This window comes from Montipora foliosa, chromosome 9, assembly GCF_036669935.1.
Source record: "Montipora foliosa isolate CH-2021 chromosome 9, ASM3666993v2, whole genome shotgun sequence".
NCBI classification, from domain to species: domain Eukaryota; kingdom Metazoa; phylum Cnidaria; class Anthozoa; order Scleractinia; family Acroporidae; genus Montipora; species Montipora foliosa.
Window position 1 is genome coordinate 16,433,292 of NC_090877.1, and position 20,181 is coordinate 16,453,472.

General features: G+C 40.7%; 1 protein-coding gene across 3 annotated transcripts in view; it reads right to left on the bottom strand.

The window, feature by feature from the left end:
• Positions 1-6,204: 6,204 nt before the first annotated feature.
• The window catches only part of LOC137971161 (microtubule-associated protein futsch-like), a 48,131-nt gene continuing 34,154 nt past the window's right edge, over positions 6,205-20,181 (bottom strand). For all 3 annotated transcript variants that reach the window (XM_068817906.1, XM_068817907.1, XM_068817908.1), the window contains exons 13-25: positions 19,086-19,544; positions 18,410-18,598; positions 17,630-17,977; positions 17,211-17,277; positions 16,013-16,127; positions 15,572-15,647; positions 14,915-15,023; positions 14,074-14,190; positions 13,076-13,977; positions 12,407-12,470; positions 10,349-10,452; positions 8,909-9,079; positions 6,205-7,790 (exon numbers count right to left, since the gene is read on the bottom strand). In XM_068817906.1, coding sequence (XP_068674007.1) covers positions 7,587-7,790; positions 8,909-9,079; positions 10,349-10,452; positions 12,407-12,470; positions 13,076-13,977; positions 14,074-14,190; positions 14,915-15,023; positions 15,572-15,647; positions 16,013-16,127; positions 17,211-17,277; positions 17,630-17,977; positions 18,410-18,598; positions 19,086-19,544 — 2,925 coding nt within the window. In that variant the 3' untranslated portion in view covers positions 6,205-7,586. The remainder of the gene's footprint in view (positions 7,791-8,908; positions 9,080-10,348; positions 10,453-12,406; positions 12,471-13,075; positions 13,978-14,073; positions 14,191-14,914; positions 15,024-15,571; positions 15,648-16,012; positions 16,128-17,210; positions 17,278-17,629; positions 17,978-18,409; positions 18,599-19,085; positions 19,545-20,181) is intronic.

Genomic DNA, 20,181 nt, shown 5'->3' on the forward strand with positions numbered 1-20,181 from the left:
AATTTTCATCCCTTGCTGAAAAATGCCACCATAATAATCCCAAGTCCTCTTTTAGCCAGAGCTGAAAAGTTTACTCGGGTATGCGCTTGGAAAGGTGGACTGGAAGTGTTAATGAATTACTAACATGGTAATTAGTTTGTTTCTCATTTACGAAAATGGTATGCCAAACGCTGCCACATCTACGGATGATACAAAGCTGATCTTTCGTTGTCAATTTGAATTAGCGCTAAATGCAGTCAAACCTGTATTCTGTGGACGGTTTTGTCCGAGTGACCGAACTGTTATATGGAGCTACGAAGTCAGAGGACAAGGAGCTGTCGCGTCCCCAGAGCTTATCATGCATCTTGAGAAAACGAAGATTATGCTTGTTAGTGCCCATCAGAGGACCGCAGAGGCTGACGATCTAGTTATAGAAATCACTAACACGCGTTTAGAAAGGGTTAATAAGTTCAAATATCTTGGGGTCCTCCTAGACGACACTCTATCTTGGAAGGACCACATAGAATATATTGGTAACAAGATCTCGTCAAGATTAGGTGTTCTGCACATGCGTCGAGCGCGTAAGGTTCTCCCCAAGCCAACTTGCCTATTGCTCTACCATACTATAGTCTTGCCATTATTCGATTACTGTTCGCCTGTCTGGGACAGTTGTGGGGCTGGGAGCAAAGATTGCCTAGATAAGCTAAATAGACGTGCCGCATGTATCATTGAAGGTCGATCAATCGGGGCTGAGGAGTTAAAATCAACACTTGGCTGGCCCAACCTACAAGCGCGCAGAAATTATCTCAAACGCCTTTTAGTCCATAAATGTCTTCATGGAATAGCGCCTTCGTACTTACTTTCAGAGTTTAGGCACGCGCACTTTTTCCATGGCTATAACACCAGAAGCCGTGATTTGCTTCGCTCTCCCTTCGCAAAAACTGCCAAGTATCAGGGGAGCTTCAGAATAAACGGCCCTCGAACTTACAATACCATTCCGAGAAACATTAGGCAAGTAGAGACGTTCAGCGAATTTAAAATCAAACTAAAGCGTTATCTTGAACAGTAACTCCTGCGGTACATACTGCATTTATAACTTAATTATTTGTCTAGTTTTTAATGTTTTATGTCTTTGTTTTGTGCTGTGTCAGGGCTCCATTTATGCCCCTGGATAAATATTGAATTTAAAAAAAGATCTATACAAGATCTAAACAAAATAGGCAAACTTTATCACTCCTAAGAACTCTTTCTGGGAATAATTTGCCAAACTACCTTTTTGAACATGATGTCAACACCAAGAGATTGAAACAAAATCTATAAAAGTGGGTGAATATATATTTAATTATTTTTTTTTATAGATGATAACAATAATAACATGAATTTTATGCAAATATCTTATAGAAAATACCGTATATTGTCTGAGCAACATTCTTAAAGCCAATCTTAGTTCCTTTAGTAGAAAATATACCACTTAGACATTTGTTCGTCTACATATAGTACAGTAGCACTCCTCTCGTTTTAAGTTTTGTTTTCTTGCGTATTCCTCAAACATCAAAAAACCTTGGAGACTACCTCGAAAACCTTTCGATTATTTTTAGTCTCCAAGCTCTAATTCCTGCACAAATATACACCCTTTTTCTTTTCTTTTTTATAATAACTAGATGCTTCTGTGAAGCATACACTGGCTTGCCTGTGGTACGTGCTACAGAAAATCAGAAGGCACTGAATTGTGTGGTATTGAAATACAGCATTCCAGTCTCTGAAGAATAACAAATAAAAGAGAAGCGAGAAACATTGGCTTCTGGGCTGACATGTTGATAATTTTCAAGTTCCCTCACAACTTCTTTTCACCACAAGTGTGCCCTATGAGCATCCGAAAACTTTGTAATACTAAACTTCACTGAAGTCAAGCCCTGTTTCGCGGGGTTAGTGTTGGGATGGGAGACCAAAACAATAAACCCCTCATAAAAAACAGAAATATCTGACCGAAAATACTATTAACGCTAACAAATGCGAACTCAGCAAGGTACAGATTCTGTTAGCTTGCTTTATGCAAAACAAATATTGATGAAAAAGCAAATAAATATTGATACACAGTTTTCAGAAAGAGCAGAAGGAAGTTTCCCGGACGGTCGATCGAGAATAAAATATTTACGACATGAAAACAACATTAATTTTGAACCGTGAATATAGAATATAAAAAGTTACGATCAGTGACAAACATTTTGGGAGATTTTTGCTACGTTCAAGTAAATTGCAAAATCGAAAGTGACATGGCCGGAATTCAGCGGGCGCCGTGATTAAGTTACCGCGGCATGTTTACTCGCCAAACAGTGAAGCATCTGTGTCAAATGATGGCAAGATATCGGGTTTTTGTAAGTTTCTTTTTCTGTCAAGTGTTATAAAGTTTGACAATGAAATGAGCGAAGTCAAAACAAAGATCACAATCGCCCAACTCTTGTTTATGCAAAGTCAAAATTTACTCTCCAAGACGCGTACGTTATTTATCACCAGGTAATTCCATCATTTTGGAAATAGCAGCTACTTTATTATTCATCTGCGTCACAAGTTTTCACTGATTTTGGGCCTCATTTTGTTGAAACTCAAGCACGCTTCCAACAGGCCTGTGAACCCTTCCTGCTTACAGAGCAATACTAAAAAACTTCTCCAATATCACATTTGAACCTTAAGCTCGAAAATTCAATACACAACATGATATTATAATTCACAAAGGCAGAAAATACCACAGAATCCTTTTCCAGCGAAAATTTTATTGAAACAAACAACATATTTGCTCTTAGAGGCGAAAACCTCTTCCTATTTGATTGCGTGCGTGAAGACAAGAAAATCCATTGTGTCAAATTACCATGTACTTCAGGTAAATACTGCTCACTTTGATTTCGTCTCGACGGGCGATAGATTGTTGTCGAAGTTCAGTACTCGTCGCTTTTGAGATTCATGCCTAGTTTATCCAACTGACTTTCCATTATTGAGCTCCATAAGGTTATATTTTGTTTAAGGATCCACTAAAACGCCATTCGCGTTGCATGACTTTCGACGCCATTGCAGGCTAAGTTAATGATGCTACTGTGTCCACAAGAGCAATCTACGCAGTTCCACTACCCTCTCGATCCTAAGAAAATACGCGCAGAAGGCTCTATACACAAAGACACTACTTACCAGGGGAGTGACAGGCAAGACTTTTACCGACACGGAAAAAAAAAACAAAAAAAAAAAAAACAAAACAAAAAAAAGAGAAAACAAACAAACTAAACGTAGACCTCGACTGGGTTTGCCCATAGGCAACCCAGTAATTATCATGTAATGGAACAAAGTGCAAATGAGCGAATAAACTATTTGTATTTGTATTTCAGGTTTAATTTTAGATCTGTTTGGGGACTGTTTGTAAGGCAAACCTCTGGGTCCTCTTCAAATGCAGTATTGGAATAAAGTAAGTATCAAGTCAGACTGCCATTGTTTTCAGGCAATTTTCAGATCATAGTTGTGTAGCCACACTCTGTATGAAAGAAAAAACGTCGGAACACTGGTGTGGACACAATAATGTACTCAGGCGTTCAAAATAACAGTCTGCAGCTTCCTTTAGGAAGAAAAGGCTTAACATGCTAAAAAAACATAAGCTCTGGGAACCCTATATAGATGACTATTTGCAAATAAAAACAACCCGATTCTAGACGGTTTCTTGACGAAAAGCTTTAACTTTAACTCCACATCTCGATGTATCACACGCAAAAAACAACCTCCTATACATGAACAACTAAGGGTACATGGAATTTATAGAAAACTACTGGGTTTAAAAGTTTGCAAGTGTTACCAGAAACCCATGAGGGCTGAAACGTGTAACGGCCCCTTGTGTTCTGCGAAACAAGCTTCTGAATATTCCAATTTGCTAAGTACCATATTTGGAACAACAAGAGCGAGAGGTTTCCAAATATGGTACTTAGCACTGAAACATTCAACCAATCAGTTCGCACTGAATATTCGGAAGCTGTGAACGCGCGTTACACGTTTCAACCCTTATGGGTTTCTGGTGTTACCCCACAACAAGGCCTACTAATTACAAGACTAAAACTAGGGGTAATCGAAGCTTAGGCGAGTGCGTTCGATGTTTGTAGGACGGTACAGCTTTGGTACAGGTAGCAACTGAGGGGGGAGGGTGGATGTTTCGTGTGATAGGGAAATGTTATTACAGTGGAACCCCGATACAACGATCCTCGATATAACGATATCCCCGGTAAAATGATAAACATACTATGTCCCGGCAAAAGTTACAGTAAAATGTATGGGACAGAACCCCGATATAACGATCTTCAATATAACGATATTCCCAATATAACGCTGAGTTCTTAGCGTACCGAGCGTAAAATCTTCCCCGATATAACAGCATCAGTACACAGATACAACTTCAAATGTTTAAGTTTTGTTTTGTTTCCCTTTTACGATTCATACCACAGACTTTGTTGTGTAACCTTGATAACGTCTAATGCTTTGCAAATTGTGAGTCATTTGATACTCATTACAAGTTTAATTAAACAATATGTACAGTAGTAAAAAAACACATGTTAATTTTACCCCGAAACAAGATATTTTCGGTTATTTTAAGGCAATATCGTTATATCGGGAGTCTCGTTATAACGATACCTCGATATAACGATCTAATTCCACTGTACTGCATCTATGAACGTGACAACTTGTTAGACGTAATCATTAACTATTTATTTGGAATTCTACAAGTAGAAAACTACTGAAAATTACTCTAAAATGAAACTATTACTTGCAAGTCTTGTCAGCTTGTGGTATTGAAGACCTAAGATTACTTTTCTGTGCTGAACGCTTGGACAAAATAAATTCAGTTTGTTGATTTCAATGCCGTAAATATCACAAGTCATGATGAAATGGCGCCGACGAGCGTCATATCTCGGTAGATTTACTTTGTGGCACAACGGCCGCCAAGCTTCACAACTCGATTGATTTACTTTGAGGCACAACGGCCACCGAGCTACACAACTCGGTAGATTTACTTTGTGGCAGAACGACCGCCGAGCTACACAACTCGGTAGATTTACTTTGTGGCAGAACGGCCGCCGAGCTACATAACTCGGTAGATTCACTTTGTGGCACAACGGCCGCCGAGCAAAACAAACCGGTTTGATGCAAGCGCGAGGAGTCGCACGCATTTTGCAAGGACAGTGACGAACCATGCTTAATCCAAAGTAAAATTTTACCGACTTCAGTTGACAGACCTTCAGCAATCTTTCAGCTCTTTTCAACGATGAACGATGGAAGATTATCACACCTCACCAAACGCTAGAATAATGAACGCCGACGACGCACAAATCACCACGTGCGATAGTTCGTCAAAGTGAGGCAAAACGTAACCAAGCGCCTCAAAGCGAGGCAAAAGTGTGTCGACGAAAATGCAATCTCGAAAAAACTTCCCTTACAACACAAATTAGGAGTTGCGTTCTCGTACCTCGAACGCAAAAAGACAACACAAAAATAACACGACCAGAAGAATACAATAAACTACAGAAAAAAGAATCCTACAAAAAAGAAAGAGGTGGAATATGAGCATGTCAATTAAAGGGCGTTCGTGCCATCGCTGTTGCGAAAAACGAGTGAGCCTCTTTCGCTCGGGAGATCCTTATACAAGGACAAGAAAACGTGCGCGTTCAACAACTTCATTCAACTAATAATGTACCAGGATATAAACCGAAATTTTGAAATGTAAATTGAGGCAGAAATTGTTCCCTCCAAATGGATCTTTAAGGGAAAGGGTCTTCGATAAAAAACCAGCACCTTAAGCTTAAGGTTTTACCACGAGGCACCCGGGAAAAACTCTTCAAGTCCTCAAGCTTTAAATTGGTTTCCTTCTTAGGATCTCTATAAACATTGATATGAAAGTTTGTCTGTCAGGAAACGTTCTTTACAATAGAAATGGGATTTTGATATGGGGGATACAAGTCGGTCTCTTTTCCAGTTCATATTTAAACCGATGGAGTAAAGAAATATCAGTTTTAGGGGAAGTAGAAGATTTAGGAGACAGGCTCCGATCCAACGAAGATAACATTAAAGAAATATCAGTTTTAGGGGAAGTAGAAGATTTAGAGACAGGCTCCGATCCAACGAAGATAACATTAAACCTACGCAAGCGTCAACTAAAAATCTTCAAAAGAAAACGCCATGGACAAAAATAAGCGACGCAAGTACAAAATCTAAAACTTTACTTCTCATTCTAAAACTAGATATTTATGATATTTCCTCTGTATAGTATAAACGACAGATTTTGCTAGGAGCTAGCAGAGTTATATTACAAAAGCAGAGAGTAATTCATGTACATTATTTACATAGGTGGATTATTTTCATAAATTTAACCTACAGTACAAAACTCAACTTACTCGCTAGCGACTAGGGTCGCCTCCCTTTGCCTTGTAAAAAAATATTTTTGATTTATTTGCACACGTAATGATTGTTAAATTACAAGTCGTAGCATGAGAACAGGGCGTTCTTAAGGTTATTTTTATGTCAAGTGACCAAAGTAACGAAGAAATAGAAATAGGCCCTTTGAACGACCGTGTCACGTGACCTTGTCAATCATAAGAAGTTGTCGTGGTACTAAATAGATGCCAGAAATGGAACGAAAGTGAGAGCGTGATGAAATTGATAAGAATGTCAATTTTAAGGCTATTGATTGACATTTTTGTGAGAGATTTTACAGTGATTTTTATTGCTTAAAAATTTACTGAGATCTATATGGAAAGGCTTTGTCATCCAGCACACAATTCTCTTATATTTTTCAAACTTTCAAACCATTCTAAAAATCAAGCACTTAAACGTCAGTGGCCTCAAAATTGACATTCTTACTGGCATCTATTTTGTACCACAACCATTTTTTAAGATTGACAAGGTCACGTGACACGCTCATGCAAAGGGCCCAGTACTCCGCGAGCCAGCGCGCGCGATCCACGAACACGCAAGAAGCAATGTTCTAAGTTAGTCGCTGTCACAGGACTAACATTTATTTATAAACAGAACTGCGCTATTTTAGGCTCGAAGACAGGAAAGAAAAACGTAAGAGCTAATGACAAGGGATACCGCTAGATCGGTTGCTAAGCAACACGCGAACGTTAACAAAATTGTGAAAGCCAAACTTCAAATACCAGTTGTTTTCCATGGGAAACATATCGTACTTGTATTCTCCGAAAGCGAGTCTCTTCGCATTTGACGTCCATATAACGTTCTAGGAATAATTAATTTAAGGCTTCTTAACAAATTAATATTGTTTTTTCTTTTAACTCTGTTGTGATAAATCTCGTATCTTGAATTGAATAATTAACGTCGACAACAAACTCCTCACTCAATTGTTTGTTTTGAGCAGACAGCATGGGACACTGGCACGTTCCCTCATGCGTCTCCAACACATCGAAGATGACACCACACGACACTGTGTCCTTTTACTGGCAACATCTTTGTCGCGCAACTGAAGAGCAAAAGTGGCGTGTCAAATCTCGAAGGCCATCAAACCAAAACCAAAGTTGCCATGGAAACCACCTTGAATCGACGAGAGCAGCGATAGAAGCATGCGCAGATCAAAGTTCTGTCTGTAACGTCTCGTTGTTTGGGTCGTAGCTTCCGATGCAACAGAACACGCGATCTGACAGAGAGGTCCTGGTTCCAGGTGCCTCAAGGCTTTGGAAGCGTCGTTTAAATTCTTCTGGGGTCAGTACCTCACACTTGTGGGATATGGTCTGAACATCGTTTTCGTCCACGTGGGTTGAGCGGTATAAAGATTGCTACAAAAAACGAAAGAAAAATTATTCAGGTTCGTTTAACTTCCAAACACAACAACAAAATAATCTAAAAAGTGACATTGGTCACAAGGAAGGAGGACTGGCGTTGATGACAACAAATACGCGAAAGAATAAAAGTAGGATTATCCGGTAAGCCGTAAGCTAAAACAACAGACATTTTTCCTTCTTTTCCCAGAGTGTCCGCTGTGGAGAGGTTTGATTGTATTTGTATTCTTTCGTGACTTTCTCAGAAACGGGGTCGTTGTCACCGCACTACATGTATTTAAGACCGTGAGCAACGAGGGCGTCGACGAGTGCGAGAACATCAGCGAAAAATATCCTTTCTCTCTACTGATTATTGCAAGTTTGGGTCGTCTCCGATTATTGAAACTCGTTTCTCGTTTCTGTACTGTGTCACAGTGATCACGAAGGATTACAAAAGAGAGAGAGAGAGAGGGAGAGGGAGAGAGAGCTCCAATTACATGCCCCCTTTACAACATAAGGAAACTCCGTGTCCTACTCTTTTAGCGAACAGTGTGTGGGTTCTTCAACGTTCTTTAACCGGAAAAATTGCGAGACGGGGCCTACAGTATGCAGTCCTTATCCGAAAAGAGGTGAAAGTCCAGTCATCGGCTTCAGATGCGATAACACAGGCAGCACTTTCTCCTCATATGTTCAAAGACCTCGAACGCCGGTCCCGCTAGAATTCAACTCAAGACCTCCCGCTTGGTTGTCCGATACTCCATAAACTGGGTCAACCGGTCGCTTTAGGCACAGATATTGTTTTCGGACTATTCTGTTTCTTGCTATTCAGGGTTAGGATCAGCGTGAAGGTTGCATGACAATGGTCTCTAGTTCGACATTTCCGGGTGTGACATCACACGATTTTCCAAAAACAAATATTTGACGTATTCTAACTAATCTGTATCCTTTTTCATGACATTACATTCCTTCCTGGAGCTATTATAAATTCAATTACACAAAACGAATGGCAATTAAATTCCGTCAAACGTCCAACTTACTGCCGGTATTAAACGTTTAAGGGAACATTACACCTTTCAATCATTTCACGTATTTGTTTGAGGGAACTATTTTACCGTTCAAAAACTAGATATACATACTTTGCCATCAGATGGTTTCCTTCCGGGTTTTGTTTCCTCGGGGTGGTAGAACCATTTGACACGTACCACCATGTTCCCGCCACACCCTTCCCACATGCTTTCGATCTTGCCAACATAAGGGAGATTGAGATTCTTTGTTGGGTTTGACATGAAAACAGCACAATCATTGACCTGTCAATCAAAGCGGAACCTAAGCAACAAGACAATGGGGTAGCTCTACTGTGTATATAGCCTCCCACAATGCCTACATCAGTGACGAAATTACATTTTGCATTGAGATCCTTCTTTGAAAACAGCGATGCAAATCAATTTGTGACGTCAACCCTGTATAGAACCCATTCCCCTTCATTGCTCGGTTGTTGATCAAAGTATGACCACTTTTCCAGTCTTTCAAAGTCATTTAAAAAGTGAAATTTCAATTCAAAGGTTCTAAAAACAACACGATGTATTTGGGACGATTTCGGAGAACAAATAATGTGGAAAAGTGAATTGAGGTGATGGGCACTTTAAACAAGCTACAATAGCTCCTAGGAGCATTTAGATGATCAAAGGTTCGACTTCAGTTACAAAACCCCTTGAAAAAAAACAAGCTCTCGTGAGAAAATATTCGTTTGGCTTGCTAAGACCAAGTTCTCTGCCAAGTTCGCTAAGACCAAGAGGTTTATATGTATACATGTAATCCCTCCCGTCCTTTGTAGTTACGCGTGTTCATTGCCGCAAGATGACTCAAATTCCCACGACCTGCTGGCGTCTGACCTTGTAAATCAGTCGGCAGAGCAACAGTGATAAATCCGAAGGTCATGAGTTGAATTCCAACCATGGTGTCAGAGTTATTCTCTGTTTTTGTGTACGCCCATTTCGATTACTAGCACCACCACTCAGATAAATTACTTGGGTAAAATGGCGGGGCTCTGTGAGTTACATTGTGATCGTACTACACGACCAATGGCCACCTTTTGGAGAAAAGGTTTTGTGCTCCAAATCGATAACTCTACGGCAACGATCAAATTGTCCTTGAATTTGGTTAATGCAGGTCGCATATTAAGTTGAATTTGGTCGATGGCTTCAGTTCAAGACAAAATCAAAACTGCTTATTCACTGTTTTGTTATAGAGTGTTTTCACATGATGTCACGGCGGCGGCCATGTTGAATGAGTCAAACAAAGAAACGAGAAAGCACGGCCATGTCGGATGAGTGAAATATTCTTCTGGGAAAATTCTTCCGTTTGTTTTAGTATGCAAATATGGCTGCTGGTCACATGAGCGAACACACTTTATAGAGGTTTTGCACGGCAGCCATGTTGCATGGCAGGAACAATAGATTCTTTTTCCTATGGGAACAAATGTTCTTTCTAATGCAAAACATTTTCATTGTTCCTGCCATGCAACATGGCTGCCGTGCAAAACCTCTATAGCAATAAAACGCAGTCACATTACTTACAGATATAGTCTCATCTCCTCTCACAATGGCTTTGTAAAAAACTTTCTTCCCTTTTCCTTTTCTCTTATTCTGAAAATTCTTGCCTGACCACTGCCATAAAGGCCCTGGTATCAAAGAAGACAAAACGTATAACGCAATTAAGGTCAAATTTCGGCACCAGGGCAAGCAAACAAGCAAACTCACCGCTGCAGTAAAACAAAAAGTTACATTTACAAACGAAGACCACAAGACGTTTTTAGCTTGCGAGGTAGAGAATACAGCCGAAGAAACAACTCAAATGAACGCGTTCCCCTAATTAGATGCACGCGGATTTAAATAAGCGTCACGAAGTGTCCCCTTGCTCTTTAACATCACTTGCGTCTCGAAACACTGACAATTAACGTCACAGTTAAGTCAGATAAAGTAGAGATTTGAATCCCGAAGATGCGCATACGCAAGTCCTGCTCCTTTATCAGAGATCCACACCAAGTATCAATTTTTGAGGCTTCTGGAAGTTCATGTGTGGATTCCGTGGACATAAAACCATTGGCAATGCAACAGGGAAAAGCTGTTTAGATCTCACGGTTTATTACAGGTAGCTTTCATTCTTAATTTGTAATATAAATCTCACCAGGACAATATGTTACTGTTGTGAGCATATGAGGGCAAATGGACCATTTTACAGTTGTGTGCTTAGTTTCCTGGCCTTTGAATGAAAGTGAGGCTGGAGTTGACTTTGCTTTGATAGAAAGCTCACTGCTTTTCTTATGTAAATTCCTACTGATTAGCGTGAGAACAACATCATTAACATAAGAAAAGCAGTGAGGTTTCTATCAAAGCAAGGTCAACTCCAGACTCACTTTCATTCAAAGGCCAGGAAACTGAGCATACAACTGTAAAATGGTCTATTAAGTGTTTGCCATTCTAACAGGCCATTTTCCAATTGCAGCTAAGTTACCTGGCCTAAAAATGGAAGCAAGGCTGCCGGTGACCCTGCTTTGGTACAAACCTTTGTGCTTTTCTAATGCTAATGTAGACTAATTAGAATTACAACAACACAATTTACATGACAAAAGCAGTGAGGTGTGTATCAATACAAGTTCACCAGCAGCCTCGTAGTCATTCATAGGCTAGGTCACTGAGCAAACAACTGTAAAATGGCCTGTTGGCCGATTCTCAAACTTCAAAAACTCATTAAAAATTCATGAGCGAAACAGCCTATCAAGTCATCGATAAAAGGTCACGTGCGTGATTTTTAAACCGGATAAAACACTTCTCATTCGAATAGGCCATTTCCGAGTTCATGTCTGCCTCCTCTTCAAAGCGAGTCTACGTGCGAAGTTTTTGTGATGGTAATTAGTTCTACTTTACGTATGAATGAAAACTAATTTTCATAAGAAAACTTCGCATTTAGACTCGTTTTAAAGAGGAGGCAGACATGAACTCGGAAATGGCCTATTCTTTATATAAAGCATACTAATTAGCAATCAGATTATGAGCTCGAGATTTCTATGAGGTGATAGTTGAACTTTGCGCCTGAAAAAGATCGCTCGGATTGAATTGCCATTTAAAATCTAAGTTGTGCGCGCGAGCGCATCAGCTTTTTCAATAATTTCACCTTTTTTGAAAGTCAAGAAACCGTAAATGTCCTTCGTTTAGACTTCTCAGAAATTTAATTACCCATTTGCATCCAAATTTTCCTCCAGGACGACCTCCAGCCACTGCACACTAATGGCTGATAGTGTTCAATGGCTCAGACAATCATATTACAGCATTTGTATTAGTATACTAGTAGAATTCTACATGTGCTAATAAGGCATAGCTTGTTTTTGTTGTTGGCTAATGTCCTCCTCTCACAATTTGAATCTTTGTTCGGACTCCCGAGGGGCACGCTTTTTGTGGAATGTTTTTGAAGCCGTTTAAAAAAAAACTCGCAGCACGTGTTTTATCAGGTCTAAACATTGCTACTAGTTTTTTTAAACTGTACTTCCAACGATGACTCCCCGTCTTGACATTCAAAGTGTGGTCAGTTAAGAAAGCACGCAAAGAACATTCGTTACATGAAATGATATATCTGACCTGATAATTTCCTGTCCGCATGGAGGCGATCCAGCTCCGAACGACGTCTTCGTCCAAGACGAGGCTAGAAACGTACGAAAATTAAAAAGTATGACGTCACTTTAGTATAAAATCCTCCAGAGAAGTATGTTGCGCGATCGAGAGAGGAGAGCCGCAAGATTTGGACTTCGAATATGTTTACCCCACTGTCTTCTTCATAAAGAGATCACATGAAGTTTATGGGGAAAAAAAGGTTTGAGTGGTGTCATAAGCAATCACTTTCCACCAATTTGTATGTAAGGTGTTCTTTGGTACCCCACTCTGTTCCAAGAGGTTTTCTTCCAGGCATTCCGCCCTTTATGTCAATTACGTTTCTCTTTTGTAAAGACCAGAGTTCCCTATTCTGTTGATGACCGGGAGAATCACGGCCTCTCAGGCCTAGCCATTACTAATTAATACGCTCAATGTTACTAATGTACTAGCCTCCCTCACTGCAGAAGAACCCCAGGGAGACCGCGGAATTCCTTTTCCCATCAAATCTAGACATGGATCTACCCCCAACAAGAACGTCTGGGAGTAAGACATGAATGAATGCATCGGCAGTTTAAGAAGTATTTATAGTTTAAGTCTCCGTGGTTGTGCTTGCCGGTGTATATCGCATCACTAAGTCACTTTTCAGTGAACGCTTACCTGAAAAGGCTTGCTTTCAACCAGCGGACTGTCGTCGAAAGCGTCGCTATACGACTCACTGTCTTCATCTTGCGACGTAGTCAAAACGTCACGTGTCGGGCTCTCAACGTCGCTTCTCAAAGAGCGGAAAGAACTACTTAGGTTCAAAGTAAGGGATCTCCTTCTGAGGTCCTTTTCAGACGTCCGTGAGGACCCTTTGCTTCCTGCACGAGGTCCCTTCTCGCTTTTTAAAGTTTCAACATCCGAGTTCGCGTCGCTGTCTTCACCATGATCAGACATTTGTGCAGAGGCCTCCAATGCCGAAGCGTACTTTTTTTGACAGTGTTTAGAGTTACCATTACAACCTTCTTTCTTCAAAGAGGATTCGCTGGAATGGATTTCTTTTTCGGATTCTTTGAGCTCCTCCGAAGCATTCGACACTAAGTCGGTTTTTCCAAATTCCGCAGTTCTCGAAGCTTCCTTATTCTCCAAAGTGGTTTCAGTTTTTGCGCGGCTTTTGCTCGACTTTTGCTTCGTTTGTACATCCAAAATGTTGTAATCTTGATTCTCGTTGCTCTTATCTCGAACTTTGACGAGAGATGCAGTGTTTTCAGCACCGATTTTATCAACATCTTTTGTTTTACTACGAACAGTTTCCCCTTTCTTCGAAGCACTTTCTCTTTCACCACTATTAATTTGTTTTAAGGAAAGCCACGAATCTTCTCTGGTTTTCCTTTTTCCTCGTAATCGGCGCCCATTTGCTTGAATTTCGCCAGAACTATCGTTCCCTGATGAAAACTCTGACGTGTTCTCCTCGGCTCGAAGCCTTGCATTTGCGTCTTTAGTGGCTGCAGACTGAGACCCACTTCCCAGTAAACAGGAAGAAGACCTTTTCTCTGACATCGAAAGAGCGGAATCCACTTCTGAAATTGTAAAATACAAATAAGTGACGTGACTTGGAAAAATTGCGAAAGTACTGCGTATAGAAAAACCGGAACGTACCGAGGAAATTGCATTACCTTCCGCAGGAAAGTTCGGATGTATTCTCCGAATCTCATCTAACTGAAAGAAACCACTGTCTCCGTCGTCGAACTCAATCCAGATTTTCCCGTTCACCTCCTTCTCATCAGGAGGAGCTAAAACAAGAAAAGACGAAGAATTTCAAAATACGGTATTGAAAATTCGTGGATGATAGTCACTTTCTGTCGCGCCTTCCTACACAGGCCAGGTCACTAAGCGAACAAGTTCGAAAATCGAGTCAATCGAATCATAGTTAACTATGATCGAATAGGACATTTCCGAGTTCATGTCTGCCTCCTCTTCAAATCGAGTCTAAGTGCGAAGTTCAGTTTTCATTCATATGTAAAATATAACTGATTACCACCACAAAAACTTCGCACTTAGACTCGCTTTAAAGACGAGGCAGATGTGAACTCGAAAATGGCCCATTACAAGAGGAAAGCTGACTGAAACGGTGAATGCTAAGCAACAGAATCGTATCACACTCGTTTAATTTGGATGCTGAATATGTTGCTACGCTTCTCGAACCTGTGTCTGTGTGAAATCCTAAAATGACACAGATCAAATGAAAGCTTCTGGAGGGCTTTTTCTTATGGTGTCTTCAATTAAATATTTGTGATGGGGTGGGTGGGGATCCTAATAAGACCATTCAATAAAAAGCTACTCATTATAAGCAGTTCTTTTCAGTTTAGCGTTGCTGTCCTGTTCGTGTCCAATCAAATAACAGCTACTGAGTAAAAGAATTAAGGCTTTGTTTTTGCATTCAAAGTGTAGCCATTCAAATAGAAGCCCGTAAGGAGAATTTTCTTGTACACGGTGTTGTTTCCTTCGTAAACTCACCCTCAGTAACTGTACCGGGATAGAAGCACCGGTACTGCGGGCTCCAGTGAGCGCAAACACGTGTTCCAATGGAGAGGAATTTAACGCTTGGAGGTTGAATATCCTTTACCTGGAAGAGAAAGGTTAACAGATAAATTAACAGGGGAGCGCTTTTAGTTGGGATGGCTTGGACATAGTTGGCCTTAAACACAACTTCGGCGACCGTGATAAAAAGTTTTTAACGCAGATAATATAGAAAGTTCTTTCGCCAAGAATATGATTCGCCTTTATGAGAACTGAGGACAGGAATCCTCACATAGACGGAATTCCGTCAAACAGATTGCTGTCAAATACAATTTCTTATAGTATGGCCAGTCTTAGGATCAACACTCGTCGTGCACCGTCTGAAGACAAGCAGTTCCTATCAAAGACTGGTTTACGTCTTAAACATGCTTTCGTCAAATTCCACGCTTGATCATTGGCTAAAAAATGTCACATTTACAGCCGACCAGAGGTTTCGCCAGCTACATTCATATCCTTTGCATTGACCCATTCGATCGCCTCCTATATCATTCGCGCAATAATTCCTACGGTTTTGCTTTACGGCCTAAGCTGAAGAACCACTCTGGCTTTCTTGAATAAATATTAGCTAAAACACATTGTTTTTGCCTGGCTTACCGCCTCAGTCAGAAGTTGTTCGGTGGATTTCCAATGAGGTCTTCTGCCTCTTTCGCCATCTAGGACCACCCCAAATCTGGAAGCAAGACAAAAGCGCTCGTTTTAATCAATGTGCTAATTTAGTAACGCCTGGGCAACAAAAAAAAAAAGACGAAAGTTACAGCACTGCCACTGCTTGACTTCTATCGACATTCATTTTACGCAGCCAAAGGATTGGTCAATCATTCAAAGGATTCGGAAATGGTTCTGACGAGGCACTGAAAAAATCATCCAAACCTTGTGACAAAAAAAATCGCCACTAAACCTCTTCAAACATTTAAGCAGACCTTCTCGAACAGCTTCGGTTAAAAATTTTTTCCCAAAGATCCAGCACACTTCACGATGAAAGTCCACCAGTCGACCTGATATGCAGCCAATCAAACTGTATACATGTGTACTTACAAGTCAGGTTCGTTGAATGTGCTGATGCGTCCGGGATAAAACACAGAATCAACAGGAACCAAGAGTTTAGAGCCTTCAACTAATTCTTCAATTAGAAACGTAAAGCGCACATCGACTAAAACGAAAAACGGAAGAGAGAGTTGATGCATTTTCATTTTATTATTATTTTTGTTTCCAAACGGTAAAGTTAAGAAAACCGTGACTACAGAAGCAACATTATCAGTCATAATTTCTACATTAAGTAGATGGCAATGGCCTTGGAGAGTCATCAAAAGGGAAAGGAGTCCCTCACACAGATGAGAAATTCAAAATAGATTTAGAAATTCGCTGCATAGTTTTTGGCAAGTTTCTTAGTACATTTGTTAAAGGGGAAATTGTCCCTTTGTACATATGTTAACGCGCGGATAGTCAGTGATAAACGTGAATTGTGAGAAATAACAACGAGAGGAAACGATTTATCATGATTATCATCATATCTTTATTTACCCTCGGATTTTAGAGTTGCTTGGTGTAGCTAATATCTTCGAGCATTTACCCTCCCTAGTCCCAAACATGATACACCACAGAGGACCGGGGAACTCGGGCCATGCCCTGCTCTTGGAGAATACACCACTTTCATAAGTGGCGATTACCTTCACATTCTTTTGCATTTATGTTAATTACACCTACTGCCCTCGTTTTGAAACAAATATTCTTTTGAAATTTGCTCGTCGTAGCGAGGCTAGAAAGGCTTACCAGCATTAAAACAGAAGAATATTTTATTTGAAAGAGGTCTATAGTATGTGGGTTCTTTCACGTCCCACAGGGTTACGAACATTGAAGAGTTGTGAGCCGGGACCTACGATTTATCGTCCTTATCGAGTCTACCCATTTGCAGATGTCATTCAGTTATTTTAAGACCTTGCGTGTTGGTCCGGCCAGAGTTTTTTGATCCTGCGACCTTATGCACAGTGGTCCGATGTTCAAACGGAAGACCTTAGACAGCAATGACCAATACCAGGTTGCTAACCAGCGGTTTTCGTTAAAACAATGGTTTGCTGGCGGTGCTCAGTCTCGCGGGCTCAGAAAACCTGGTTGTGGTCATTGTTATTTAAGGTTTTTCTGTTCAAACAATTAGATGAGCCTACCAGTCGGCGGTCGTACTCAATCTGAAAAAGCAAGTCTTCGACCAACGAAGGATCTACAGGAAGCAACGAACCTGGAGACGAGGGTTCCTCGTCAAATGTCTCTTCTCGTTCATTCGTCTCAACTTTCCTGTCGCTCTCCTGCAAAGTAATCGAAAGAAGACTTCCTTAAAACTCGTGCAAAAATCGAAAGTAAATGAAGACCTCAGTCTCCGATACGAGAACGCCACTGATTTCTATACAAATTCAGGTATTTATAAACACTTTGCGATGGTTAATCTCTCTTGATATGATCAGCAAAAGTGTGTCAATAATTAGTGAATGAAACTAGTCGAAGTTCGAAGAAATCGGATTTACCGTCATCTTCAGCCGTTCCCTTCGAGCCCCTGTTTTTGATAATTCTATATTACTGAGATTTTCAGCAAAACGACGACATCGACAAGAAACAGAATAATATTAGTCATCATCAATATCATTGTTAAGGGACACCCACCTCTGCACATTCGTTCTTCTTAGATTCCTCAAGAGTATCAAACTTTGACTGATCCTCTGTCTCGTTTGTCTTGTCCGTTAATTTTTCATCCACTTCCATCTCAAGATCTCCTTTATTTTCATCTACTACTTCCGTTTCCATTTTCTCGTCCTCTATTTCGGTGTTCTCATCAGTTTCGTTCCTTTGATCCTCCTGAACAGGAAGTTCTGTCTCCTCCAATTTTTCTACTTCAGCAGCGTCCATTTTGTCTGTAACATTTATTTCAGCATCAGTTTCCCCTTCCTCGCGGAGGTCTTCGTTTTCTTCAGCATCTTCGGGCTCTTCTTCGTCTATTTCGTCGTACTCAGTCTGCAAAAGAAAAGAACAAAGTCGCATTTCAGTTTGATGGCGCATCAAATGAAACAGGTGCGAAACAACCGAATCTGGATCATGAGTGAAAGACTAAGGCAGCGAGCCAATCAGATCGCCGGGACAGGAAACGTTTTCGGCCTAAAACAAGCGCGGAAAAACGCCTAGTCTGTCGACTAAAGGGACGGGGCAGCTAGAAGTCAATCACAACACGAAGAGAACAGTCCCCCACGACAGGCGTGAACGCGTGCGCTAAAGTTAGTTGAACGGAACCATTAGCTTTACTCTTCAAGGAAAGACACCCCTTGATTGTGGATCAAAAGAGGGTCTTTCACCCCTCCAACATTTTCTTCGCTTCTTTGTTTTTCACCCTCCATATATTGGGTAACGAAGGCATCAAACAAAAACGCTATAATGTAAATTGAGCTGTACCGTTAGCCTGGATTTGGATCGTGCTCTTCTGGACACTTTCTGTGGTTCGTAGTCCTCATCCGAGAGAATCCTCTTCTTTGTTTTCACAGCGACTTTCTTCTTCTTGGCTTTGACCTTTGCCTTCTGTAATGCAACGAGGTTACTTTCTCCAAGCTCCTCTTCGCCCTGAGATCCGGACCGACTTGTTTTCTGTAGGAAGAAGAAAATTTTTCTGTTGTGGACCCGAAATGAGATAAACTGGAGCACTTATTTGGATGAAGAGTTAACGAAATACGACCGTGCATGCGCAAGACTACCTCAGTCGCCAAAAAAACAAAAGGTCTTCTCGGTTGAATCTGCCTTCACACGCTTTTCTTATTTCCGCTTTTTTGACTTCCTGAATGAAGACTCTCCGACCTTCCTCAGCATAAAACTGGAATAGAGATTGACTACGAGGTTCACTGTGCCATCGGTTAGAGTTATACAAAATATAAGCTTCAAAATGACTCAAATGCTGACATCATCCGACCGTCTTTCGCTTACTTCGAGTTGGCATGTTGAGCAAAGTATACTTTTATGTTAGTTACTTGTCAACGTATAACCGCGCCCCAAACCGGAAAAAAAAAACGAACCTGGTTATCAAATTGCTATCATAACATTCAAGATATTATGAATAAATTCTGAAATTTATTCTCACCACTTTGGACACAGAGATCCTCTTGGTCTTCTTAGTGTACGTAAACTCGCTTCCTTTGCCACTTGGAGAGAGAGGACTGGGGCTCGAGTTTGTGGTCACGCTACTATTGATGAAGATTCGTTCGCTTCTTCTCGGCTGCCATTCGTCGCTTAGCAACGATGAAATACTCGTTTTTGAGTTGCCGCCATCTTGCACAGCACTTACGATGGAATAACCCGACCTGATGTCTTTGCTATTTTCAGACGCGGATGGAAAGACGTCTTCATCTTGCTCGCTGTCTTCATTTATAGCTGACGTTTCTGGCTCTTTTGGCTCAAACTCTTCTTGCTCATTGGTGTCAGGGAGCTCAGCTTGATCTTCTTGTTTTCCATCCAAATCTTTTTCCTCCGTAATTTCTTCCTTCGGAAGAATTCTTTTCTTCTTTTTCTTTTTCTTCTTTTTAGGTTCCTTTGTTGAATCCTGGTAAACCAAAAAAATTGTACTGAACACTCTCCAGAATGTTTCCCCCGCCATTTTGGTTGGAGTTTTTTTCTCGTCCCACGTGTATATATGTTATACAACAACAACAACAACAACAACAACAACAACAACAACAACAACAACAACAATTTTATTCAGCTAAATATGATGGTCATTTTCCAGGCATAAAAATCCATAACTTTCCAGAATTTCCAAGACCCATACGAGCCCTGTTAATAGCGCGCAACCCGTATATAATGCGAACTACAATTTTTAACAAATTTCGCAGGAAAAATTTTTAATCCCCTTAGCGAATTTGCATCCAGTCCAAACATGTGAATTGCTTCCCTTTGCGAACTTGTATCAAATAAGTTTAATCAATAGACGACTTTCATAAATGGCCACCTCTTTTTACACTAAATAGGTATCATGCCAATTTTTATCTCAAAATTCCCACGGAAAGTATGATTATTGTAACGTAGTTTTTCGGTTTTCGCTGTCCGCCATTACTCGAACGGCAAATGACCGTGAGCAAGGAAAAGGATTGGGTCTAGCTGGATCGCCTGGGGTCTGACGTCATATGCGCAACGCTCAAAATAAACGCGGCTAATTTCCCATGCCGTCTATGAGATGTGAG